General features: G+C 53.8%; 1 protein-coding gene across 6 annotated transcripts; it reads left to right on the top strand.

Annotated features, from left to right (window-relative positions):
* The first annotated feature begins 456 nt into the window (after window positions 1-456).
* Sbf1 (SET binding factor 1) lies at window positions 457-26,490 on the top strand. Of its 6 annotated transcripts, XM_051160197.1 has the most exons (42): window positions 457-685; window positions 6,946-7,031; window positions 7,350-7,487; window positions 7,664-7,819; window positions 7,902-8,012; window positions 8,365-8,388; window positions 8,629-8,734; window positions 8,860-8,992; window positions 9,077-9,185; window positions 9,273-9,386; window positions 9,509-9,586; window positions 9,939-10,052; window positions 10,137-10,265; window positions 10,356-10,454; window positions 10,532-10,736; window positions 10,819-10,931; window positions 11,647-11,796; window positions 12,012-12,080; window positions 12,166-12,327; window positions 12,406-12,674; window positions 12,769-12,941; window positions 13,018-13,091; window positions 13,167-13,362; window positions 13,574-13,701; window positions 14,073-14,251; window positions 14,360-14,496; window positions 14,611-14,818; window positions 15,114-15,310; window positions 15,392-15,529; window positions 18,073-18,150; window positions 18,521-18,702; window positions 18,783-18,962; window positions 19,636-19,737; window positions 19,818-20,003; window positions 20,078-20,204; window positions 20,280-20,410; window positions 20,483-20,713; window positions 24,719-24,823; window positions 24,931-25,142; window positions 25,657-25,744; window positions 25,823-25,954; window positions 26,042-26,490. In XM_051160197.1, exons 1-42 carry the CDS (start codon window positions 631-633, stop codon window positions 26,138-26,140), a joined length of 5,703 nt encoding a protein of 1,900 aa, XP_051016154.1. In that variant the 5' UTR covers window positions 457-630; the 3' UTR covers window positions 26,141-26,490. The 6 variants fall into 6 exon arrangements, with proteins under 6 accessions (XP_051016154.1, XP_051016155.1, XP_051016156.1 ...); XM_051160198.1 differs by lacking the exon at window positions 8,365-8,388; XM_051160199.1 differs by lacking the exon at window positions 18,073-18,150.
* Window positions 26,491-27,179: the final 689 nt, after the last annotated feature.

Genomic DNA, 27,179 nt, shown 5'->3' with positions numbered 1-27,179 from the left:
TTGTAAGGTTGGCAGCGTTTGAGACGAAGCCCTGGCCTCCTAGCTTGGCCCTCTAGGTTTGGGAGACTGGCTGGACAAGGCCTGGGCTCCTCTGGCTTGCTTCAGCCAGACTGAGCTGGAGCCTGGAGCCTCGGAACCACGCCCCTGACCCTCGGGATTAGGATCTCCTAAGGGTGACGTCCAGGCCTCTCTTCACTCCGGGGCTTCAGTCCCGATCGAGAAGTTATACCCTAGTCCTGGTCGGTGTCTCCGGTCGAAATGTCGGCCACGGGACCGGGATAGCTGACCCGCCCGGGCCGCCGTCCGCTTCACCCGCCCAAAGGGTTGAGCCGGTTCTCGAGCGTGAGGTAGTGGGCGGGGCAGCACTCTCTGGACCCTCCCCACGTCGGGTGGACCAATGGAAGCGCGATGTGTCAGGTCCCGCCTACACGGGAGGGGCAGAACTGCGCAGGCGCATGGAGCGCCCGGGCGGGCCGGCTGGCTGGGAAGATGGCGGCGGAAGCCCTGGCCAGAGGCGCCGCAGAGGAGCTGGCTGGGGGTGTCCTAAGTGTGCAGCTTAGGGCCAGCGCCGGGCCATGAGCGCGCCGCCATCGAATCCTCGAGCCGTGGAGCCCGCCTGCGCCGCTTGCCATGGCGCGGCTCGCGGACTACTTCGTGCTGGTGGCGTTCGGGCCGCACCCGCGCGGTGAGTGCCGAGTCTGGGCGCCGAAGGGCGAGCTGGGGGCTGAGGGACTGAGACTGAGAATTCGAGGTCTGAAAAGACCCAGCCGGAGACAGGGTCGGGACTTGGGGTCCACGTCTCAGGCCCTGTGAAAAATGGCCCGTGGTTATTGGCCACAGTGGCGTCCGGGTCAGCCCGCGAGGACCCCGGATTGCTCGGCCTATGTAAGAGCGGTCTCCTCCACCTGGGCACCTGCGTCGGTGTTTGGAGGTGGTCAGGGGCGTGTAGCCCGGGCATGAGAGGTGGGAGGGCCCTGCTGCAGTTCCGTCTCCCCAATTCCAAGTTGGGTGGGATGGGCGCACCCCGACTTGGCCGACTGCCGGTGGCTTGTGCCTGGGAATTTCAGAGAGGGGGGCGGAACGTTGGTTTTCCAGCTTCTCGGACCCAAATGCTAAGTCTGAAACCTCAAGCAGGCATGATGGGGTGCAGGGGAGGGGGAGGGGCTCAGAAACTGCTTAATGGATAGGTGCTGTTGAGCTGGGCTTCAGAAGAAAGTGTCAGATTTGGAGAAGAGCGGTCCTGGCGCTCGCCCTGTGGTGCAAGTCTGCAAGCCAGGCAGGCCCTCAGTGGGGGGAAATCAGTGTGGTGATTGGTGCTCGCCCTGACCTGGGGTTAGCACCTGTGTCTGAGAGCCCTTCAGTCCAGGGGGTAGGAGAAAACGGAGCCTGACAGTGACATCAGCAACAGCCATGGAGACAACAGTGTTGGGGTGTTGGCTAGAGTCCTCAGTGTGCCAGGCCCTGCACAAACCCTTTGTGTGTATGATCTCATTCCTCCCAATAGCCCACTGAGGTAGGGCTTAGAGTAGAGTCAGGCACAGAGAAGTTGCGTGTTAGTATCTTAGGGACAGCTGTGTGGCCAGATGAGGCAGCCCTTAATTCCTACGTGTGATGCCTCCTACTGTATTCCACACACACACTTACCCTGCTGCTTCTCAGGCCAGCTGTCACTGGGACCACTCAGCACCCAAACTTTCTTGTTTGCTTGTCTTCTTGCTAAGTCTCTGCTAGGACCGTTCCTTGTCTAATGTCTGCATGCTGGACCCTCCGAGAAACTTCTTGAGCAGCAGCATCTCTGTCTCCAGACCCTCTTAAGGACCCTCTCACCGAGCATCCACTTCTCTGTGCTCCCACATATTCAAGTCTGTATCTCTTGGCACTCAGTGACAAGCATCTGTCTTTCCCTCCAGAGAGGGAGTTCTCAAAGGCAGAGACCACACTGTCTTCATATCCCCGTCCTCTTTGAGCAGGAAGCTTGCCACCGTTGCTGTCCCGGCTCACAGGGGGAGAGCCTGTGCTCCAAGGCATATATGAAGGTCAGCGAGGCCCCTCCACCTGGAACAGGGGTGCTGCTGAAGAGTGAGGAAACAGAGCTGGCTGAGGGCTTGCTTATCTCTGAGGGGGTCTAGGGCTGAGTGCTGGGCCAGGGCTGGAGGAACAAAGTGGACTTGGATGGTGATGAGAGCATCCTCCTGAAAGGTCCCAAGAGGCAGAGAATGTAGGTAGAGGCCAGGTCGGGGAGGTGTTGTGCTGGTAGGGTGAAAGTTGAGGGTGACACGAGGTGTAGATCGGTTCCAGGAGAAGCTTGCTTTGACACATGTGGGCTTACCGATAGAGCCACACAAGAGATATGTACATCTGACCTCTGAACAGGAAAGAATAGAAGGCTGAGGGCAAAGGTGGCTACTTTTCCTGAACGTTGTGATGGAGTAATTCTCAAAATATCCATCACTTTGGAAACAGAAGGCAAGGAACCCTCTAAGCATTGCCTTCTAGGCTCAGAGTTGACTAGTCCCTGGCTAACTGCTCAGCCTCAAGGCATTTCTTTGAGGGGCTAGCCCAGAATTGGGTTTCTGGGTATGGGCTGAAGGCAGGGCTATAAGGAAGGGGTATGGGCACCAGGAGTTAAATACTCAAACCCGGGAGCACACCATGTTCATCCTTTATCATCGCTCTATCAGTCCTTGGCCTTGTGTCAGTCATTGTGATCTCTCTGCCTCGGTTTCCTCATCTTGAGATGGGATGACTCACACTAAGCTGGTACAAGGCTGTCAGGAGCACTCACGTGTGAACGTATAGCGCAGGACAGGCCCAAGGAGACAATTTACATCTAACTAAGGTCTGAGTAGCAATGTGTGCCCACTGCTGGATAGGTGTTTCTAAGGAAGGTGAGGGGCCCACTTTGGACTGGCTGCCCTGGGACACTGGGGTAGGCATGCAGGGTCTTTTAGGTTAGCTATGAGTGAGAAGATGCCTTATTTTTGTTCTAATCAGAACTCTTTCTCTGGAACTGCTCCATGTAGAACCTGGTGCCCAGTGCCTTTTGAAGCTATATGACCTGTAGGCAAGGCTACAGACAGTAAATGCCTGGGCTGTGTGGGACCGTCTCACTTTAGACTCTAAAGTTTACAGATGGCACAGCATAGGCACCTCACCTGGTGAGCCAGGGAACACCTGTGTGTGCCTTGTCTTGTCGCTGAGCTGGACACCTTCCTTAACATCAGGACCAGACAGCTTAGCTTGAGACCCCTGTCCAGCTCCCAGAAGTAGTCAGTTCAGTGCTCAGTTATCTGGGAGCACTGGTTCTCAGGCACTTTATGACAGGTACCCTCCTACCGCTGCTAGGGAGGGAGACCTGGATCTCCATCAACCAAGGAAACGACTTCCATTCCACAACCTGGCCTCCTGTGGCCTTGATGGTAATGAGGTGGCCACATTCTTGGGCCCCATCTATTGTCCCCACCCATGGCCCTGCCCTCTCACTAGATCAGGTTGGGGCTGTTTGGGATGGCTGCAGTTTCCTCTCACCCACCCACCCTGGGAGCTGAAGGGTCCAAGGTCTTGGGTTAAAGCTTATGATGGTCTGTTCATGGGTTGGTGGTAGGTCAGAGAGAACAGCTGAAAGAGCTGTAGGCTCCCTCTGCACATGGCCTCCGCTGCAGCTTGCCTGGGGCAGTGTGTCTTCATGTTGAGGTCTGATAGGTGGAAACACAGGAAGGTAGTATTCTTTTGTTTCTGCTCCCTTTTCCTATAGCTGGGCTCCTTAGAGCCAGCAGCGACCTGGTGCTGTCCAGCACACATGGTGAGGTGTGGGTCAGTCAGGAGAGACTGTTGTTCATTCTTTGCCTTCCCACAGTGCACACTGTCCATAGCTGGCCATCTAGGCAGCGGAGCCTGGCACTGGTGATGGGGTGCTGCCAGGAGATGACAGAATACATGGCCTGTATTCTGCCATTCAGTCCCCAAGGCTGCATGGGCCTGGCTGCTGGAGGAAGCTCTTGCTGAGGTGCTTTGAGTACAGGAATCCCAATGTGTCTTCCTAGGGTGAGCCTACCCAGTCTGTGGTTCAAGAGTGGGTCAGGGACTTCCCATCTCTGCTTCAGTGGACCTTGGTGTCCATCTTCTATAGGTGTCCCAAAGAGCACTGCCTTGTAACAGGCTATGCTATTGGGATTGGTCCTAGCACTGTTGGGGTAGAGAGGGCGGGTGCTCATTCTTTTTGTCTGCCCAAAGTGGGTAGTATTCTGGTGGGCCAGGTACCGCCATTGCAGGTGACTCTTGTTGCCAGAAGGCTTCAATGGGTAACAGACACGGAGGGACATGGCAGAACCCCTCACCCAAATGCAAGCCCACTGTCTGGAGTCTGCGAGAAGCCAGAGTAGAGTTACAAGGCTCCCTCACGGTCTTACTGGGAGGGCCTGCTGTGCCTCAGGGCTCCGGAAGTTGTTCTGCACTTGTGACTGAAGAACCTGTTTGTTTGTGAAGTGTGAGTTGAGCTGGGTGTGGGGAAGATGGTCATACAGCTGACTATGTGTATTCAACAAGCCCTAATTAGGCTGTAGTCCGGGCCATGCACGGGAGCTTGTGTCTGGTCAAGCTACTACAGGTGTACCAGTTGCCTGGAGACGGGGTTACACTTGCTGGAGGGAGGACTTCAGGGTCTTGCTATAGGCCGCAGATTTAGATAGTGGACAAGAAGCTTCTCAGAGGAGAAGGCGCTCGATTGCAGCCTGAAGGCCAAATCCTGGGCTGTGGTGGGACTGAGAAGGACCAGGAGAGATGGCCACGGGGCTGCCTACCCGTCTACTTTATGAGTAGACAGTGGAGTCTCGGGAAAGGAGCTCTTTAAGAGTGTAGAGCCCTCGGAAGACTTAAAGCTGCTGGGGAGTAGATTAACATTGGCCAGGGTGAGGGATGCTGCCAGTGGATGGTGACCATCCTCTCCGTGCCAACTCCCCTGGGAGGAGAGGCTGCTAAAAACAGCCTTTAGAAGGCTACTAGCCCTTCTGGCTTTAGGGAAGGCTGTAGAGCAGAGGCTACAGTCCCCGTCTGTACACCCCCCTTCCTTCCTCCGCCTGCTGCCTCGTGGCAAGAACTGGGTGAGCCCTGGGTGCCAGCCAGGGCTGGGCCCAGATGGTGGTTTAGGGCCAAGCACAAGGAGGCTCTTGCCTGAGTGGGTGGGGGGAGGAGCCACGACTGGGTGGGAGTAGTTTGTGTGTGCTTGTGCATGTACATGTGTATATGTGCGCATGTAAGTGTAAGTGTGTTTGTGTGTTTTCAGTGTGTGTGCACTGCCCAGGCCTGTTGAGGGTAGGGCCTGAGGGACCCCTTGGGTTTTATTGTGGTGGGGTAGGTGCATGGGTGTATGTGTGTGTGTAGGTAGACATGACACCATCAGACACCTGTCCCTTCCTTGTCTGTTGCCTGTCGCCTACAGGGTGTTGGTGGGGGAGGAGGGGAGCAGGAAGCTGAGGTTTTCTGAGTCATAATAGGCCCCTGCACCCCACCACCTCCTGCTTTGCGGCAGCCTTCCTAGTGTTCACATCCTTGGTATTTTCTCCATGGTTCTGGAGGGATGGGTGGTCTTCTATGGTTGCAGCTGAGTTTCTTTGTTTCTAGGGGACCTGGGAACTGTGTGTTGTTGGGTTGGGCTTAGGAGTTGAGCCCAGCTATGTCCAAGCAGCTCAGGCTGGGTGGATGTGAGGCCATCCTAGCAGGCTCTTTGCACACTGGAGTTTCCTGGAACTTAGGCTGAGCAGGGAGGACCCATGGCAAGACTTTATGTTGAGCACCCTCCCCTCATGCCTGCTCCCTCTGCTTCCATGGGGGAGCCTCAGCATCGAGGCTGCTCCACATAAGGGTGCGGAGCACGTGCCTGGGCATCTTGCAGCTGTATGTGTAAGAGGCAAAAGTGAGGAGGCCTGTCTTCTTTACATAGCACAGTGGGTTGTGACTCCTTTGGGGTAGTATATCAGATATCATGCATACTGGATATTTACACTACAATTCCTAACAGTAGCAAACTTACAGTTAGGAAGTAGCAACAAAATAATTTTATGGTTGGTGTCACCACAACACAAGGAGCTGTATTAAAAGGTGACAGCATTAGGAAGGTTGAGAACCACTGCCATACCATGTCCATATTTCATGAGTATATGAAGCAAATGAAGCTGTCACATGTCATCATTGTTACTGTTGCTTTGCCTCTTGATTTGGTGGTGCAGGGGTGAGGCCCAGGTAGGGCCCTTCACTCCGCCTACATAGACTGTACTTAGAAGTGTTTTCCTTGCTGGTGTAGACTAGGAGCCTGGGAGCTCCAGCTTCGGAGGGACAGATGCTTGCTAAACTCTTGTTTTCTGAGGCTTGTGCTCTGGGAGGAACTGTCTCTGAGGTACTGTGGGTAGGTAGCAATTTGGAGCCATGGTTGGTGCTTTCACCCCCAGCATAAGAGAAGCTGAGGCTTGAATTCCACACAGATAACAGGTGTGAGCATGGGCCCAGGGCAGACAGGTGACAGGGATCACCAAGGTACCCAAATATGTCCTGTCTATCCAGACATGTCCAGTGTCTGCATGTTGCTCACTGTCTGGCAGGGCTTGAAGGCTAAAGCTGTAGGTTGCCAGTCAGGGGAGATGTTGAGTTAGCTAGAACTAGTGCTCCTCCTTGGAAAGTTCCTATACAATGAAAGGTTAGGCTGGGCTGGTGGGTGGCAAGAAGGATCTGGGCGCTTCTGTGTCTTCCTTATGATGGCCTAGGGGTCTGCAGTTATCCAGTGGCCTGTCTGTGCAGAAGTATGCTTAGAGAAATGGTAGATCTGGGAGCCTATACTGGTCTGGTGCCAGATGAGAAAGAGCTGCTTCCCTCCTGGGCCGATCCTGACAGCATGAGGGCTGGGGGGTGGGATGTGGGAGGCTGCCTGCTCTGACCACCTGCTCTTGTTCTCAGGGAGTGGGGAAGGCCAGGGCCAGATCCTGCAGCGCTTCCCAGAGAAGGACTGGGAGGACAACCCTTTCCCCCAGGGCATTGAGCTGGTGAGTGTGGGGGCAAGCATAAGGGATGCCAGGTCCACTGTTGGGGTAGACGGCTTGACATGCAGGGTGTCTTGCTCATGTCACTGTGTCCCTTGTAGGCTTTACTCTAGATGTTGAGGCCAGAGCTGTTACTCCTTTCACCAAGAAAGGGCTGAGACTAGGAGGTTAAGGTGTCCCTGGGTAACTAAGAGGTTCTTTGTATGCCCTTCAACTCCAGGCCCTGGCAGTGTAGACACTTGAGGGCAGGTGGTGGGGACAAGGGGGCTAATTCTTGTTGTGGGTGTGGGGCAGGCACTAAGTGCTGGTCCCTCCCTTCAGTTTTGCCAGCCCAGTGGGTGGCAGCTATGTCCCGAGAGGAATCCACCAACCTTCTTTGTGGCTGTTCTTACTGACATCAACTCTGAGAGGCACTACTGCGCCTGCTTGACCTTCTGGGAGCCAGTGGAGTCCACACAGGTCAGCGTAAGCTCTGGTGTGCACCATGTGAAGCTGAGCCGTGGGCCATGGCCAGCTTGCTCTACCTCTGGGGGTATGTTCCTGTTGGGGAAGGCTGGGTCTGAGTCACCTCTGTCTTCACTTGGTCTCTTGGGATGACGCTGATGAGAGCCAGGGGAATGGGCTTCTGTCTGCAGGAAGTGGTGTGCGCCGAAGATGCTGCGGAGAAGGAGGAAGCAGATGAAGGAGGCCAGGTGCGGTTGTCGTCCACAGCACCAGCCCAGCCCGGCCAGCTTTTTGCTCCAAAGACCCTTGTGCTGGTGTCTCGACTGGACCATACAGAAGTGTTCAGGGTGAGGAGGGCCACCATAGCAGTGAGGTGGGGCACGGGGTATCCTGTCGGTTGTACCACTGTTCCCTATCTGGTTGTTGCAGAATAGCCTTGGTCTCATCTATGCTATCCATGTGGAAGGCCTGAATGTGTGCCTTGAGAATGTGATTGGGAACCTGCTCACGTGCACCGTCCCTCTGGCTGGGGGATCCCAGGTGGGTCTTGAGACAGCTGGATGGCCACAGGCCCTCCCGGTACAGTCACAAGAGGCCAGGATGGGGTGGCGTTCCTGTTGGGCACTCATAGTCTGGCTGCCTGAGCACACACAGCCCTAGGCCTTAGAATCTCCCTTCTGCTTTTGTGCTCTGCTTTTATCCTTTGTCCTCTGTTCTTAGCCCTGTGCACTCAGTTGGCTTTGTATCTGTACCTTTGGGCCTCTTCGGTTTCTCTCTGTTCTTGATTATTGGGTGTGATCCTGTGTCTGGATGCTGTTGTCCATGTATCTGTCTGCTTCCTTCTGTGTGCCCTGTGTCTAATAGTGTCTCTTTGTCTGTCTGTCCTGTGCAGCTGGACTCTGTTGAGGAAGGAGCGGTATGAATTCTTTGTTTCTTCTGCCCTCTCAGGCCCTGCCCCCACCTAGATCAGAGGCAGTCCCCCCTTACCTTGAGTTTTTCTCTGCAGCACTGCTCAGCCAACAGAGGCAGGGTATGACCTTTCCCTCCTGTCATCTAAGCCAGTCCCATCTCAAGATTGTCAGCTCACCTGGGGCCACGTGCTCAGATCTGATCCATCTGACCACACTGCTAAGCTCTAGTCATTTTCTTTCTACAGAGAACCATCTCTTTGGGGGCTGGTGACCGGCAGGTCATTCAGACTCCACTGGTAGACTCACTGCCTGTCAGCCGCTGTAGTGTGGCCCTACTCTTCCGCCAGCTGGGTGAGACTGCCTCTCATACCCCACCCCCAATTTCCTGTCCTGGGACTGGTGGTCAGAGGTGTGGGTGCTCCCTGTGTACTGAAGTAGGGACCCGGGCCCTCACCAAGCCTATTTCCTTTCTTTAGGCATCACCAACGTGCTGTCTTTATTCTGTGCTGCCCTTACTGAGCACAAAGTCCTCTTCTTGTCCAGGAGCTACCAACGTCTTGCAGATGCTTGCAGGGGCCTCTTGGCGCTGCTGTTCCCTCTGAGATACAGGTGCTTTTCTGCCTGGCCCTTCCTGGTCCCTCTGCCCACCCCTATGTCCTCTGGGGCTTACGGTGTCTTCCTGGCCTGTTGCAGCTTCACCTATGTGCCCATCCTGCCGGCGCAGCTGCTGGAAGTCCTTAGCACACCCACACCTTTCATCATTGGGGTCAATGCAGCTTTCCAGGCAGAGACTCAGGAGCTGGTAAGGCCGTGCCTTGTGTCTGCACCGTGCTGGTGCACTGCTGGGAAACTTGCTGGTCTCTCACCACTTGCTCCCTCTGGTGCACAGCTGGACGTGATTGTTGCTGATCTTGATGGAGGGACAGTGACTGTCCCCGAGTGTGTGCACATTCCACCCCTGCCAGAGCCACTACAAAGCCAGACCCACAATGTTCTGAGCATGGTGAGAGTTGGGGACAGGGTGGGGCTGGAGCCTGGGGCTTGTGGGAGCCATCACCTGACAGCCAGGGAACCCAGAGCCTAAGGTCATCATGCAGTTGTCCCTGCTCCCTTCTCTTTCCACAGGTCCTGGATCCAGAGCTGGAGTTGGCTGACCTTGCCTTCCCACCGCCTACAACATCTGCTTCCTCCCTGAAGATGCAGGTGGGGGTCACTGCTGCTTTGGTGTAGAGATCCCAATGCCTCTAGTGGCCAAGCTGATGGTGCTCAAACACTCAGCCTTCCTCTAAGCTGGCTCCAAGCTACCACAGCCTCGGCAGGAAGGAGCCTGGGAGCAAATAGTTAGGTGTGGTGATTGTGCCTGAGTCAGTCAGTGCAGTGGACCAACCAATCAAGGGGCCCTGAAGAGGAGTCATTTGTTCTGTATTTTAGGACTCACTTGGCTAAGGAGCACTGTAGGGAGAGGCTATGTCTGCCTGTGCATGGGACTGGAGAGAAGTGCTCAGGGCGAGTGGTTCCTGGGGCTGGACACTCAGGCATTGACCTGTTCTTCCAGGACAAGGAGCTCCGTGCTGTCTTTTTGCGGCTATTTGCTCAGCTCCTGCAGGGTTACCGCTGGTGCCTGCACATTGTGCGCATCCACCCAGAACCGGTCATTCGTTTCCATAAGGTAGGTTGTGGGCTTGGGGCTGGAGCTGCAGCTAGAGCTGGCCCTGTGAGTCCATGAGGAGCTAACTTCCTGCTGTTCTCCCAGGCAGCGTTCCTAGGCCAGCGTGGGCTGGTGGAGGATGATTTTCTGATGAAGGTGTTGGAGGGCATGGCCTTCGCAGGCTTTGTATCAGAGCGAGGCGTCCCCTATCGTTCCACGGACCTGTTTGATGAGGTGCAGCTCTCCTCCTTGCCTGTCTGCCTGTCCCTTCCCCAACCCACTCTACTGAGCCTTGTCACCTTTCCTTGTCCCCCCCCCCCTTAGCTGGTGGCTCATGAGGTAGCACGGATGCGTGCAGACGAGAACCATCCACACCGCGTCCTGCGTCATGTCCAGGAACTAGCAGAACAGCTTTATAAGAATGTATGGTGGGTGACATGGAGGGCATGCTACCATTTTGTTCCTGGCCCGTTAGCCAATGCCTGCCCATATTCCTTCAGGAAAACCCGTACCCAGCTGTGGCAATGCACAAAGTGCAGAGACCAGGTGAAGCCAGTCACCTGCGGCGGACCCACCGGCCATTCCCCCGGCTAGATGAGGGCACAATTCAGTGGATTGTGGACCAGGCTGCGGCCAAGATGCAGGGTGCACCCCCAGCTGTCAAAGCTGAGAGGAGGACCACTGTGCCTTCAGGGCCCCCCATGAGTAAGTAACTTGAAGGGGAAAGCAGGCTGGTTTAGCTAGGTACAGGGACAAGAGTTAAAGTGAGCATGCCTTTTCTCTTTAGCGGCCATACTCGAGCGATGCAGTGGGCCTCATATCAACAGTGCCCGTCGCCTGGAGGTAGTGCGGAATTGCATCTCCTATGTGTTTGAAGGGAAAATGCTTGAGGCAAAGAAGGTGAGCTTGTCAAGTGGAACCTCTAATCTAGGTTTGGCGCAACAACTCTGAGGAGACACAGTTCTATCTTCTAGTGTGGTAAATGCTGAGTTGGTGTAGGGGCTGGGTGGACAGGAGGGTGCTCTTCCATCTGAGCGGACAGCAGTGTAGCGTGTACACTATGTACAGTGTAGTCCTGTACATACATGTCAAGGGTTTTTCGAGTATTTGTTTGGGGGAAGAGTTTTTCAGACAGGATCTCTGTAGCCCAGGCTGGCTCTTAACTCACTATGTAAGCAAGGCTAACGTTGCTCTCATCCTGCCTTGGCCTCTCAGTGCTGGCATACAGACATAAGCCACTGTGCCTGGCTTTATGTTGCTTTAGTAATAGTGTTCATGAACACCTTTGGGGTCTTGGTAACATTTGTGTGATGTTCCTGTGAGGCATACCTCCAGAGGACATGTCCACGCTTGCTTGGAAGCCAGCTCCATGTATACCTTGTGTCTCTGTCCTCATGAACTGTCACTTGTGGAGTTGCTGGGTCTGCTGGAGGGTTTAGTGTGTATTTGGTCAGTGAAACCCAGCGCCTGGCTACACCTGACTTACATTGATTGGCCTTTGGTCTTTTCTAAACGTGCTTGGAGCCTGAGTGTGGCTCCCTCCACTTTGAGTGTGGGTGAGGATTTCCCCTGTACTGCCTTCTATTGTATATTTCCTCTTTTTTTCTACCTCCAGCTGCTTCCAGCTGTACTCAGGGCCCTGAAGGGGCGAGCTGCCCGTCGCTGCCTCGCCCACGAACTTCACCTGCATGTACAGCAGAACCGTGCAGTTCTCGATCATCAGCAGTTTGACTTTGTCGTCCGCATGATGAACTGCTGCCTGCAGGTGAGGCTGGCCCTCTTCAGTGATACTGCATGGGGATCTCTCCCATGTGAGGAGGTGAGGGAGGATGGGGATCTGAAGAGAGTCCTTGTTGGAACTAACTTTGAAGCCTGAGGTAACAGTTTCGGGTGGCAGTGGTAGAAGGTGCTGGTCTGTGATGGCCAGAGAGGCAGGATTGGATATGGTGGGTTCCCTGTCACTCATGGCTCTGCTCACAGGATTGCACTTCCTTGGATGAGCATGGCATCGCAGCTGCACTGCTGCCGCTGGTCACAGCCTTCTGCAGGGTAGGTGTTGGGCATGTAGTAGGCTGGGCTTCCTCTCCAGCCTACTGACTAGGTGCTCATGACTTTTCCAACTTCATTTCTGTAGAAGCTGAGCCCAGGGGTGACACAGTTTGCATACAGCTGTGTGCAGGAGCATGTAGTGTGGAGCACACCACAGTTCTGGGAGGCCATGTTCTATGGGGACGTGCAGACCCACATCCGGGCCCTCTACCTGGAGCCCTCTGATGATCGTGTGAGCGCCTCCCAGGTGTGCAGAGCTTCTTGGGCCTGGGCTGGGTTGGGGCAGGCACCTTGGCCCTGGCTTATTCTTGTGGTGCCATGACAGGAGGTTGGGGAGGCACAATCTCAGGATGATGAACGATCTGCCCTGGATGTGGCTTCAGAGCAGCGGCGCCTGTGGCCAATGCTGAGCCGTGAGAAGCAGCAGGAGCTGGTACAGAAGGAGGAAAGCACTGTGTTCAGCCAGGCCATCCATTACGCCAACCGCATGAGTTACCTTCTGCTGCCTCTGGACAGCAGCAAGAGCCGCCTGCTGCGGGAGCGAGCAGGCTTGGGAGACCTGGAGAGTGCCAGCAACAGCCTGGTCACCAACAGGTGCGGTGCGGCCAGTGGTGAGGCCTGGGTCTGGGATAGGGCTTAGAGTGGAGGTGCGAGGGTGCTGGTGCCCACACACCTCCTCTTGGCCCAGCATGGCGGGCAGTGTGGCTGAGAGCTATGACACAGAGAGTGGCTTTGAAGACGCAGAGACATGCGATGTGGCTGGGGCTGTGGTCCGCTTCATCAACCGCTTTGTGGACAAGGTCTGCACAGAGAGTGGGGTCACCAGTGACCATCTCAAGGGACTGCATGTCATGGTACCAGGTATGGGGTACTGGGCATGGGAGCACTCATCAGAGGGCGGCTGTGGGGCCAGGGTGTGAGACCTGCTCTCCCTTAGACATTGTCCAGATGCACATTGAGACCCTGGAGGCTGTACACCGTGAGAGCAAGAGGCTGCCCCCCATACAGAAGGTGAGCAGCGGCTGGCCAGCTGTGGGCACAGAGGCCTGGGCTGTGCTCTAAGTCTCTGCTCTGTTTGCTTGGTAGCCTAAGCTGCTGAGGCCACGCCTGTTGCCTGGTGAGGAGTGTGTCCTAGACGGCCTTCGAGTGTACCTGCTGCCAGATGGGCGTGAGGAGGGTGTGGGAGGAAGTGGAGGAGGCCCTGCTCTACTCCCAGCTGAGGGTGCTGTCTTCCTTACCACATACCGCGTCATCTTCACGGGGATGCCTACCGACCCCCTGGGTAAGCCTGTGGACCTTGTTCTGTGCCTCCTCAGCTCTTGGATGTAGATAAGACTTACCTTTCCCTTCCTTTTTCTCAAAGAATCAAAGCCCTCTTCCCATAGGCCCTGGTGTGCTCCTTCCCTCCTCACCCAGACGTCCATATCTGGTGCCCTGAGATATGCACTCTTCTCTTCTCCCCTCCCCTCATGATTCTTCTTGGCCTGTTTAAGTGGGGGAGCAGGTGGTAGTTCGCTCCTTCCCGGTGGCGGCATTGACCAAGGAGAAGCGCATTAGTGTGCAGACCCCTGTGGACCAGCTTCTGCAGGATGGGCTGCAGCTTCGTTCCTGCACATTCCAGGTGTGTACACTCTTGTCCGCTGTGGCCAGGTTGAGCCCTATAAGTGGGTTCCTGCCAGTGGTTGTTGATTTGGGGCTGTCACATTGGCTCTCAGCTTGGGATCATCTGACCTTTTGAAATAGTGGCCTCTGTGTCTTTATCTTTATCCTTGAGGTCTTGACCTTTGAGTCCAAGTTTTGAGTGTACTGTCTCAGCTGAGACCTCATCAAGTAGCCACTGTTGAGTTACGTGGACATGATGCCGTTCCTTAAAGTTTGCCTGGCTTTGTGGCATGTATGCCATAAGAAGGGAGCCTGTGAAATGCATACTGTCTGATTAGGAAGGAGCCTGATGACCACTGAGAGCCCTGAGGGTTTATTTGTCTGACCTAGCTGCTGAAAATGGCCTTTGATGAGGAGGTGGGATCTGACAGTGCTGAGCTCTTTCGAAAGCAGCTCCATAAGCTGCGGTACCCACCAGACATCAGGAACACCTTTGCATTCACACTTGGCTCAGCCCACACACCGGGCCGGCCGCCGCGGGTTGCCAAGGACAAGGGTCCTTCATTCAGGTATGGAACTGGGTCCCAGAGCCAGGGCAGCCAGGTGCTTGCTGTGCCTCTAGCATAATCTTCCTGGACTTCATGCCCTCTCGCTTCTGTTGGACTTTCATATCCTAGAACCCTGTCCCGGAACCTAGTGAAGAATGCTAAGAAGACCATCGGGCGGCAGTATGTTACTCGGAAGAAATATAATCCCCCCGGCTGGGAGCATCGAGGCCAGCCACCCCCTGAGGACCAGGAGGACGAGATCTCAGGTGGGAGCAGGGTCAGGGAAACTGTTGTGTTCCCTGTGATCAAGGACCTCATGGAGGCTGGGGCTGGGGTTGGGTGGCCTTAGGTTATGATCCCTAACTATACTGTTTGCACAGTGTCAGAGGAGCTGGAGCCCAGCACACTGACCCCGTCCTCAGCCCTGAAGCCCTCTGACCGCATGACCATGAGCAGCCTGGTGGAGCGGGCATGTTGCCGTGACTACCAGCGCCTTGGACTAGGTACCCTGAGCAGCAGCCTGAGCCGGGCCAAGTCTGAGCCTTTTCGAATCTCTCCTGTTAATCGCATGTATGCCATATGTCGCAGGTGAGGGCTGGCCAGGACATGCCATGAAGATTCTGCCAGGGCTGACGAGGGTGGCAGGGCATGCTGGGACACCTTCTCTGCTTGCCATGGGTCCCAGCCATGGGTCCTGGACAAACAAGGGGCATGGACAGGAGGTGGAGGTACCAGATAAGCATAAAGTGCCTCTGGCCTTCCAATTCTGGGAGCCACAGTAGATTTGTTCCTGTTGGCTCTTCTTGCCTACGCTGTATAAAGCTCTGGGTGGGTATGAGGCTAGACCTTAGAGCTGCCCTCACAATGCCTCTAACTCCTGCAGCTATCCAGGATTGCTGATTGTCCCCCAGAGCATCCAGGACAACGCCCTGCAGCGGGTATCCCGCTGCTACCGCCAAAACCGCTTCCCTGTGGTCTGCTGGCGCAGTGGGCGCTCCAAGGCTGTGTTGCTGCGCTCTGGGGGCCTGCATGGCAAGGGTGTTGTTGGTCTCTTCAAGGCCCAGAATGCACCCTCTCCAGGTACTCCTTTGTTCTGTCCACATCTGCCTACCTTGCCTGTCCAGTCTCCACCTCCTTCATCTCCAGCTTCTCCTTTCTCAGGCCAGGCCCAGGCTGACTCCAGCAGCCTGGAGCAAGAGAAGTACCTGCAGGCTGTGGTCAGCTCTATGCCCCGTTTCGCTGACTCATCAGGACGAAACACACTTAGTAGCTTCTCCTCAGCCCACATGGGTGGTCACGGTGAGAGGGTGCTTTTGGGTAAATAGTAGCCATAGAGCAAAAAGGACTTTGTGGGGGCTGTGGCAGCATTTATGGTGGGACGGCCAGCAGGGGGCAGAAATGGCTTGATTGTGGGTGCTGGGTATGGGACAAAGAGAGGAACCCCTCTCCGAGTTCTGGTACAGGGCAGGAATACTGTCCAGACCAGGTGAGTGTCCTAAGGCCCCATCCATTCCCTCACCTTCCTTGATCCAGCACATCCACCAGAGAGGCCTCTAGGTCCAACAGATGCTGCATCCGTACCTTACGTTTGCTGATGCTGCAGCCCTCAGAACACCCCGAAACTCATTTTATCATCCTTCCTCCTAGCCCGTCCCCTTCCAGCTGCCACTCTGTCCATTAGTTGGCCTTCATGGTCTGTCCAGGCTCTTTGGGGCTTGTCTGCACTGTTCTCGCTGATCTTGTCATCCTCTCCCCTATACATACCTCCACGACACCTGAACACGCTAAAAGGGGCGCCAGGCCAACTTTCCCAGGCTGACCTCTGCTCCCCGTGAGGCACCCACACAGTTCTCTCTACCTGAGAACTGTTATCATCATAATTGTGTGCAGTGCCTTCTGTCCTTATGTGTTGGGTCTGTGATCCGAAGGAGGCCCAGAGGTCAGCTGTGTGCCCCTTCTTTTGCTGCCTGGCACTTGGTACCCAGCATTAGCTCTGGGCTGCACTGTGTCTTCACAGTTGGTCTAGGTGGCAGTGCTGAACGAGTGGTGCCATGTGTATGCTCTTGACACTATGAGGGCAGATACTCTGTGTCTGGTGGTGGTTAGCAAGTGAATTGTGGGTATGGGCACTGCTCTTGTCTGGCCCATTCCCATGGCCTGGCTGGTAGATGCTGGAATCCTTAGCGCTTGATTCTTTGGCTTACCACCCTATCACTAACTTGCATACAAAGCCCAGTATGTGCCAAGCTGGGCCCTTGTGCTTGGAAATCTGTCTCAGCACTAGGTGTGGCATCTGCCACAAGTTACACAGCCCATTTTACCAAGCCGACGTGGCAGTGCTACTTGGGAGTAAATTGCCCTAGTCCATTTGGTGTGTTCAAAAAGTGGTAGCTATATGCCAGGATTTAGCCTTTGGTCCCTCCTTCCCCCTCTTGAAATTGTGGGGCTACATTTTCTCTTCTGGGCTCAGCCTGTGAGAGCATAGTGGCACTGGTGGCTTTTAGGCTGGTAGCACCTCCCATGAACAGAGCCATCTTGTAGCCCAGAGTCCTTACTTAAGTCTGTCTGTTTTGTCTGGTTCCTAAGGTTTATTGTTCTTTCTTGTTGTTGGGTGTTTTGTTTTGTTTTGGAGACAGGATTTCTCCTTGTAGCTCTGACTGTCTTGCTACTTGCTTTGTAGACCAGCCTGGCCTCAAACTCACCGAGTTTGCCTCTGCCTCCCACGTGCTGGGATTAAAGCCTGTGTCACCATACCGGCCAGGTCTGTTCTCATCTGTATCCACCAGTGCTTGTCCAGTCATCTTCCATCTTTTGTTAACATTTGCTGGCCACTGGTGCTGAGGACAGCGCAGCAAGTCTGATGGATAGGCCAGACTGACCCTTTGTCACAGTTTCTGGGAATACCTGCTTTCTGTGTGATTAGATGTGTTTTACAGCTTGCTTTTCTGCTGGAAATTCTGAGTGGCAATTTCAGGCAGCCTCCTTCCCTCAAAATATGTGAGCCTGCACCTCCCCTAGTGTCCCCTAGGCACTTCTTTAGCCTTCTCCAGCACGTGTTGCTACCTGCGTTGTTGTAAACTCAGGGTGTAGGGCCAGTGATGGTCAGGAGTCTGGCTTCCCTCAGCCCTACTTGATTTTCAGCTAGCCACCTAAGTAGGCTCATGCTGTCTGCACTACAGGTTGGGCAACTGCCATCTATAATGTGAGGTTGTCAGAGAAGTCAGGGCATGGAAGACTGACCTTGAGCTTGGCCATAGTGATCTCTGCATTGGGTGGGGTAATGCTGTTTTGCCCCACACCTTTCTCTGTCTTTTATGAGGCCTCTGCAGTCAGGTAAGCCTGAGGTGTGACTCATGCTCCTGGACACTGCCTCGCTGTCCCAGCCTGCAGCTCTTCCTGGTACAGTCCTGGGACATGTCGTGGATTACATTGTCTTCCCGTCCCTCTGGTCCTTTCTTCCCTTCTTCCAGTCGCCTCTAGGTCTCCTCCAGACTGAGACCCTCAGGCACCTCTTGTGTTTTGTTCTGGGCAAGGCTACTACATGGTTGTGTGTTGAACACTTCTACCAGCCAGACCTTGGCTTAATCTAAAGAAGAGGGTTTAGGAGGGACTTGAAGACAAGGTTTCTCTGAGCTATTTGAAGAAGAGTCCAGTATTCCAAAGCCTGACCCTTCCCAGCAGTAGAGACCCTCTATACCCAGTTGCCCCTGGTGGGGAAGACCCATGCCTGGACCAGACAAGGGCCCATCCTACTGCCGACCCCTGGGAGTAGGGCTTAGTGGGAGCCTCTGACAACCCAGTCCTGGGACCAAATCTGAGCCTTCTCTCTGCTGTGCCCTCAGTGCCCAGCCCCCGAGCCAGGGTCACCACGCTGTCCAACCCTTTGGCGGCCTCGGCCTCCAGATGGACTGCGTCCCGAGGTACCGTACTGGGGCTTTTCCCTTACCTGGCACCGATAGCCCCCTAGTATGAGTCGAGCTGTCTTGGGCACTAATATCTTCCTCCACACCCAGCACTAACAGCCCCTTTGTGACAGACTGGCACCACTGACTCCTCCTAGCCCTAGTTACTTACCTGCCTAGCACCTGATCCCAATCCAGACACTAACACAGGCCGCCCCACCCATGTGCCTCAGCATCTGTGTGTTCCAGCCCTCCTCCCTCTCATGGCCTTTCGACCACTCTGCCCTGCCTGGAAACTCAGTCCCCTCCCTGGAGGCCAGGCCCAGCCAGCCCCAGGTAAGTGGTACCCTGCCCTCAATCTGGGGCTTACTTGGTATCTCTCTTGTAGGTAAATGGAGCAGTGTCCGAGCCAGTGGTCGCAGCACCGGGCTTGGTGCTGATGTGGGCTCTCGGCTAGCTGGCAGAGATCTCCTCAGTACCCCCCATACCAACGGAGCTCCATCTGATTCTGGCTTTCTGCGGCCACAGCGTGCAGCCCTCTACATCATTGGTGACAAAGCTCAGCTCAAGGTAACTGGGGAAGAGGTCTAGGGCCAGGCGGGGAGCACGGCGCTAGGCGTGGCTCACAGGCATCACTGGCCTTCTTCCAGGGTGTGCGTCCAGATCCCTTGCAACAGTGGGAGCTGGTGCCTATTGAAGTGTTTGAGGCAAGGCAGGTGAAAGCCAGCTTCAAGAAATTGCTGAAGGCTTGTGTACCTGGTTGCCCTGCCACTGAGCCCGGCCCAGCCTCCTTTCTGCGCTCACTGGAAGACTCGGAATGGCTGATTCAGGTCTCTGCACTGCCTCTGCCTCTCTGCCCACCTGGGTGCTAGGTCTGCCTCCAGGTCTAGGTCTGCTTGTTAGACATGTTCGGTACCAGGAGGAGGGGGAGGTGATGGGTACTTCCTGTGTAGTATCATGGTTCTAGAAGGCAGCTCACGGTCTGGGCCTATGGGAAGTTGGGCAGGCCAACAGTGAAAGGGATGTTGGAGTCAGTCGGCTCTGCTCAGGGAGTTTAACATCCAGTATGGAATCTGGCTTGTGATTTGGCGTGTAGGACAGGGCTCTCTGCTGCATGCTCGTTTCTGGAGAATGGAATGGTTATTGTGTCACTGGTGCCCCGTGAAAGCTAGAGTGCTTAGGGACAGGAGCGCTGGGCACCTGAAGGGCAAGGATTTCCTCTTTCTGAGACAGGGCCTCACAGTGTAGCATGGCTGACCTAGAACTAGGTGCTGGGATTACAGGCATCTACTATCTCACCCAGCAGAGGAACAAGGACTGAATCTGCCTCCCTCGTCATGAGGGTTCTAGGAAGGGTGGGTAGGGCAAGTATGACCAGAGCAGAGCAGAGCAGAGTATATCCATCCAGTGCTGTAGATCCTACTGGCCTTACAAGGATCCTGGGGATCTGCAAGCCTATGGGGCCTGATTGGCTGTAGTGTCCAAGGGTGCCTGTCCACGCAGATACACAAGCTGCTGCAGATATCGGTGCTGGTAGTGGAGCTGCTGGACTCAGGCTCCTCAGTTCTGGTGAGCCTGGAGGATGGCTGGGACATCACCACGCAGGTATGTGTGTGGCGGGTACAGGGGATGGGCTGGGGAGGGTCCCCAAGAGAGAACCTCCTGACATCTGCTGGTGCTGGCAGGTGGTATCCTTGGTGCAGCTTCTCTCAGACCCCTTCTACCGCACTCTGGAGGGCTTCCGCCTGCTGGTGGAAAAGGAATGGCTGTCCTTCGGCCATCGTTTCAGCCACCGTGGGGCCCACACCCCAGCTGGGCAGAGCAGTGGCTTCACACCGGTCTTCCTGCAGTTCCTGGACTGTGTGCACCAGGTGGGTAGGTTTCCATGTAGGTAGGCTTGAGTTGTGCTCTCCTAACCTGACCCCTGACCCCCTACTTCATACAGGTCCATTTGCAGTTCCCCATGGAGTTTGAGTTCAGTCAGTTCTACCTCAAGTTCCTCGGTTATCACCATGCGTCCCGCCGTTTCCGGACCTTCTTGCTGGACTCTGATTATGAGCGTATTGAGCTGGGTATGTAGGGAGGAAGGAAGTCTGGGGTAGCTACTGAGGTCAGAGTGGCCTAAGCTCAGTGCTGCTCTTGCGTAGGGCTGCTGTACGAGGAGAAGGGCGAGCGCAGGGCCCAGGTGGCGTGCAGGTCTGTGTGGGAGTACGTGGACCGGCTGAGCAAGAGGACTCCCATGTTCTACAACTATACATACGCGCCTGAGGACACAGAGGTGAATGGGGCCTGGCTGGGGCAGCAGCTCCTGCGTGGCCTAGCTTCTGAACATAGGCTTCCTTGCTCCCAGGTGCTGCGGCCCTACAGCAACGTGTCCAATCTGAAAGTGTGGGATTTCTACACTGAGGAAACGCTGGCTGAGGGACCCCCTTATGACTGGGAGCTGGCCCAGGGTCCCCCTGAGCCTCCAGAAGAGGAACGGCCTGATGGAGGTGCTCCCCAGAGCAGGCGCCGTGTGGTGTGGCCGTGCTATGACAGCCGCCCTCGAGTCCAGCCTGATGCCATCTCACGCCTCCTGGAGGTGTGTGCTGTCCCAGACTCAGACAGGGCTGCGCGTGCGCTCGCGTGTGTGTGTGTGTGTGTGTGTGTGTAACTGGAATTGCTCTGACTTCTCCCACCGCACCAACTGCTTGCATACCTGGGCTGGCTGTGGTTCCTAGGTCTCTGTCCTAGACTTTTTTTTTAATTAATTTATTCTTGTTACATCTCAATGGTTATCCCATCCCTTGTATCTTCCCATTCTTCCCTCCCTCCCGTTTTTCCATTATTCCCCTCCCCTATGACTGTTCCTGAGGGGGATTACCTCCCCCTGTATATGCTCATAGGGTATCAAGTCTCTTCTTGGCAACCTGCTGTCCTTCCTCTGAGTGCCACCAGGTCTCCCCCTCCAGGGGACATGGTCAAATGTGAGGCACCAGTGTACGTGAGAAACTGTCCTAGACTTTTACAGGACAGTAGTGATGAGAAAGCATTTGTCGAAAACTCTCAAGACTCAGGGTATGGTTTTTGCTCTTGGCATATGTGTGTCTCTTGACCTGGTATATAGTTGATTTTTGTCACTGTGAGGAAATCCTGGAGATAGGCCAAATTTTACAAAGTAAAGACATTTGCTTAGTTTGCAGTTTTGGAGGCTCAAGGACACATACTCAATTCTTAGAAGTGTCTGGAGCTGGATGGTGGTGGCACATGCCTTTAATCCCAGCACTTTTGAGAGGCAGAAGCAGGTGGATCTTTGTGAATCCGAGGCCAGCCTGGCCTACAAAGCGAGTCCAAGACAGTCAAGGCTACACAGAGAAACCCTGTCGTTAAAAACCAAAAAAAAAAAAAAAAAAAAAAAAGAAAAAAGAAAAGAAAAACAAAACAAACAAAAGATGCTGAGCTCAAAGTTCAAGGAAAGACCCTGACTCAAAAAAGAAAAAAGTATCTGGACTGTTGTCATGGCAGAGTCTACCAAGAGATATTTTCACTCTTTCAAGGGCTCCTTCCCTATGTCCCAAGGACCTTCTACCAGGCCCCTCCTCTTAGAGATCCATCACTTCTAGTTCTGCTATACTAATCTTACTTTCACACATGTACCTTGAGGCAAAAACCATATCTACACTATAGGACCTGGCTTTAAGTAACTTAGGCAGCACCTGGGCATTAGTGCAGACAGGCTTTTCCCAGGAGCCTTTGTACCTCTGCTCAGTTGTCTGCCCAGCATGCCTTAGAGTGAGAAGTTGGTCTTCAGGGTTCCAGCCTGGAGCTTAGAGAGTCACTAGTGCCTCCAAGTAGCCATGTTTTCTGGGTGTATCTACTCCAGGAATCAGACTCAAACAAGGGCAGAGACCCCTTGAAAGAAAGTAAGGGCCAGATGAGCTGTGGTGGGTGGTGTGTGGTAGCTGGGGCAGTGTATAGGGTGGCAGGTCCTATCTGTGGCATGGCCTCCTTTGATGGTTCATCAGAAGGGTGTGGGTCTCAGGCCCTAAGTAGGTAAGGGCTTGCATTCTGCTGTGCTGGCTGTGTCCCTTCAGGATTATGTGAGCACAGTCTGGTTTCCTCATTTATTTATTATACAGTGTTCTACCTACATACACATTAACACCAGAAGAGGGCACCACATCTCATTATAGATGGTTGTGAGCCACCATGTGGTTGCTGGGAATTGAACTCAGGACCTTTGGAAGAGCATCCAGTGCTCTTAACCTCTGAGCCATCTCTCCAGCCCTAGTCAACTTTGTTTTAAAGAACTTAAAAAATGAGAGAAAAGTTTCTTAATTTTTGCCATTCCCAGTGTCTTTTTTTCCAGTACTGATTGTTGAACTCAGGGCTTTATATACATGCTAGGCAAATGCTCTATCACTGAGCTATAGCTGAAACTTGGTATTTTGCGTTTTTTTCCTTCTTAATTTTGGAACAAGGTGTTTAGTTATCCTAGCCACCTACAATTAGAAACCCTCTTGCTTAGCCTCACCAGTGCTTGGGAGTACAGGCATACTCCAGGTCTGGCCTCTAATAATCACTTTTTTCTGTATCTATTTAGTCCAATACCAGTTCCTTTCAGTCTGAAAAACCTTTAATATATCTTGTAATACAGATCACATACTTCCTGGTCACACATTCCCTCAAGTTTTTGTTATGGCTGATAATGCGCACCCCCCCCCCCCTTTTCATTTTGGTGGTGGTATAGATAAACAATCCCAGGACCTTGTATGTACACAGCAAGTGCTCTGCCGTGGAGGAATACATACCTTTTGCCTGCCTGCCTGTCTCTATTATCTGTCTGTCTGTCTGTGTCTATCTATCTATCTATCTTGAAGGGTTTGGTTGGTCGGTTTGGTTTGTTGGAGGCAGGGTTTCACTCTAACCCAAGTTAACCTGGAACTTACTTTTTATTCCATGCTGGCTTCAAACTCAGTAACCCTGCTTCAGCCTCCTCGGTATGGGATCAAAGGCGTGTGTCCTCAGGCCCAGCTAGTTTGTCCTTTGCAGCAGGTCTTGTGTAGCTAATGAGGCCTTAGGCACCTTCCCCATCCTTTTGCTTCAGCCCCCCAGGTCTCAGGAGTCCATGTGTAGACGACCATGCCCAACTCTTACTTACGTTTAAGAAACAGGGTGTTGCTGTGTTTCCTTAGGCTGGTCTTGAACTCCTGGGCTCAGGTGACCCTTCTATTTTAGCCTCCCAGGTAGGTAGAATGACATGGGAAACACAATGCCTGGTTTCACCTACCTGTCTTCCCCCCACCTTTCTCTTTCTGTTTGTTTAGTGATGCTGGATATTGACCCCAGCTTTGTGCACCGGAAGCAAGTACTCTACCACTGAGCTATGCTCCACTCAGCCCATGTGACATTGTTTTTTAAGGGTATTTTCTCTGAATATGTAAATCAGATGTGGCAGCATTTTACATTCAAGCTCTCCCCCAAGGAAAATACTAATTAAACCTACCTACTACATTCAGGGTTTTTGTTCGTTTGTGTGTGTGTGTGTTGTTTTGGTTTTTGGTTTTTTGAGACAGGGGTTCTCTTTGTAGCCTTGGATGTCCTGCACTCGCTTTGTAGACCAGGCTGGCCTCGAACTCAAAGCGATCCACCTGCCTCTGCCTCCTAAGTGCTGGGATTAAAGGCGTACACCACCACCTCCCGGCCTACATTCAGTTTTAAGATATCATTACATTGTTTTCTGGCTTGCATTACTTTCACTAAACTCTGTACTCATTCATAGCCTATGAACTATATGTTATCTTTAATTTTTTAAAAATTACATTTACTTAGTGTGTGTGTGTGTGTGTAAGATCAAAGGTCAGCTTTCAGAAGTCTCTCCTATCATGCAAGTCCTAAGGATTATACTTCAGTTGGCAGGCTTGGTGGCAAGCACCTTTATTGACTAAGCCATTGTGCCCACCCAGTCTGGATTTCTTTTTTCTTTCTTTCTCTCTCTCTCTCTCTCTCTCTCTCTCTCTCTCTCTCTCTTTTTTTTAGATTTATTTATTATGTATACAGTGCACATTAGATCACATTATAGATGGTTGTGAGCCACCATGTGGTTGCTGGGAATTGAACTCAGGACCTCTGGAAGGGCAGTCAGTGCTCTTAACTGCTGAGCCATCTCTCCCGCCCCCTCTCTTTCTCTCTTTTGAGACAGGGTTTCTCTGTGTAACAGCCCTAGTTGTCCTGGGCTCACTTTGTAGACTGGGCTGGCTTTGAACTCACAGAGATGTGCCCACCTCTGCCTCCTGAGTACTGGGATTAAAAGCACGTGCCACCATGCCTAGCCCCCAGTCTAGATTTCGATTTTGTTTTGTTTTTAAAATATTTTTTAGATTAAGAAAAATCTTGATGTGTGAATGTTTTGTCTGCGTGTATGTATATGTACCAAATACATGCCTGGTACCCACAAAGGTAAGAAGAGGGTATTGGATCCCCTGGAACTACCGAGAGCTGTGACCACTAGGCATCAACCCAGCTCCTTTCCAAGAACAAGTGCTATAAACTGCTGAGCCATCGTCTCAGCCTCTGCATGTTCTTTTTGTTCACCAATTCTCTTCAGGAGCTGCAGCGGTTGGAGACAGAGCTAGGTCGACCTGAACGCTGGAAAGATGCTTGGGACCGGGTGAAGGCTGCACAGCGCCTTGAAAGCCGGCAAGATGGACGTGTGAGTGGATGGGGGTGGTAGGCTGGACTGAGGAATGCCAGGTGTTTGCGTTGCCAGGAGATGGAGGCTAATTAGCCTTGATATAAACTCCATTCTGCTTCCTCCAGGGTACCCCGAGCTCACTACTGGTGTCAACTGTGCCCCACCACCGCCGTTCGTTAGGTGTATATCTACAGGAGGGACCTGTGGGCTCTACTCTTAGCCTCAGCCTGGACAGTGACCAGAGCAGTGGCTCAACCACATCCAGCTCACGTCAGGCTGCCCGACGGAGCACCAGCACACTGTACAGCCAATTCCAGACAGCTGAGAGTGAGAACAGGTGTGAGGGCAGCTCCTACTACTACGTAGCTACTTCGGGACTGAGAATTGGGACCCATGCATAGCTTTCAAGTGGTGTTAGGTTCTTTGAGGAGTTTAGTGTTTTCTTCATGTAGAAGGGCTTGTAGGAGAAGCTATGATAGTTGCCTAAGCATAGGTCAGCATCTAAAGAGGTTTGGGTTGTACACCTGGTGACTGTAGCAGGGCTGAGATGGAGCCAAGGGGTACCCAAGACTGCTACTTGGTGAAACTGGGCCAGGCAGGATCCATCCTTCCCCCAGCTTGGAGTGGCTATTTAACTTTGGTTGTCTCCACAGATTTGACTGCTAAGTATTATCTTCCTCTTTGGAGGTGTCTATGTCACATGGGACTGCCTTCCCAACACCGTTAAAAGTTTTGGTGTTTGGGACCCAGCATCTGTCACATAATGAATACAGAGACTGACCCTTCATCTAATTTCTAGGGGTGGGTCCCCACTTGAGAGTTAACCTGGCCCTGATTCTGTACCAATGCAGGTCCTATGAGGGTACTCTGTACAAGAAGGGCGCCTTCATGAAGCCCTGGAAAGCCCGTTGGTTTGTCCTAGACAAGACCAAGCACCAGGTGAGTGACGATGCAGGGACAAGGGAAACAGACGGAAGGTAGGCCTGTCCTAACCCCATGCTCTCACTTCTCCCCCAGCTGCGTTATTATGACCACCGAGTGGACACAGAATGCAAAGGTGTCATTGACCTGGCAGAAGTGGAAGCTGTGGCACCTGGCACACCCACCATAGGTGCCCCTAAAACTGTTGATGAGAAGGCCTTCTTTGATGTGAGCCTCTGCCAGGGGGTGGGGAACACTTGGGGCAAAGGGCTTGGAATTGTAGGGTTCATGGAGTCAGTAACCTGCTTTTCCCAGGTGAAGACAACACGTCGCGTTTACAACTTCTGTGCCCAGGATGTGCCCTCAGCCCAGCAGTGGGTGGACCGGATCCAGAGCTGCCTGTCGGATGCCTGACCCCTCCCGGCCCTGCCCGGGCTGCTCTGCTTCCAGTCGTTACAGACCACTAGGGGTGGGCAGGGCCGCCCCGGCCATGTTTACAGCCCCGGCCCTCGACAGTATTTGAGGCCCTGAGCCCCCCAGCACTTGTGTGTACAGCCCCCTGCCCCGCCCCACCTGGCCAGCTCTAACTTATTGTGGTGTCATGGCTGAGCCGTTTAGGGACGAGGCCATGGTACAGCCCTGCATTGGGCTTGTAAATAGTCCACCCCACCCGGCCCATCAGTGTGCTGGCCCTGGCCGGCTGGCTGTGCTAAGTTGTTTCTAGAACCAGAGTCTATATAAAGAGAACTAACGACATGTGTGCACCTGCGTCAGCCTTGTGAGTTATGGGTCTGTCCCTGGGGTCTGCCCAGTGAGCAGAGGGTTGCTTTCTTGTGTGCCTCCTTTGGAGCCTGAGCTGATCTTCCCCCAAGAGCCTGTGGCCATGAGCAGCTTTGCCATAGGAAGGGGAGTTAGCGCATGGCCACCCAAGTTCCCCAGGACTCCATGCCATCGAAGAAAGCCCCATCTTTCACACCTAAATAGCTCTGGAGGATCAGTTGACATCAAGGAGGCTCTGGGGTGTTGTAAAGGGAGTGTAAGACCTTGGGCAGCTGTTCTGAAGCCAAAGGACGAAGGCCACACACCCTGGGCAGAAGAACGTAGGCTCTTAGGAAAGGGGGTCTTCAAGGCAGCTGGGAAGGGGGAGATGTGGCTAGAGAGAGAAGGGGCCACATTCACAGTGGTCTGAAGTCACAGGTCATGGCCTTATGTGGTCTACATAGCAGCCTCCCCCCCCCCACCAGCCCCCGTTACTCTGGAGGCCCTTGATCATCCCATCGCAGGGCATTGTGCTGATTTTTGTTGCTGCTCTCCTTCCCTAGTTGCCTGTGAACTCCACCAGGCCTAGACTTCACTAGCTTGCAGTCGGGGCTGGGACAGAAGGTAGGCGGGTATGTCCCAGGGTAACTGTTGGTGTTGGTGTTGTCAGCTAGCCACTGGTGATCTGGGACCT

Source organism: Acomys russatus, chromosome 17 (assembly GCF_903995435.1).
Source record: "Acomys russatus chromosome 17, mAcoRus1.1, whole genome shotgun sequence".
Taxonomy (NCBI): Eukaryota; Metazoa; Chordata; class Mammalia; order Rodentia; family Muridae; genus Acomys; species Acomys russatus.
This window is presented reverse-complemented; position numbering and strand designations above follow the sequence as displayed.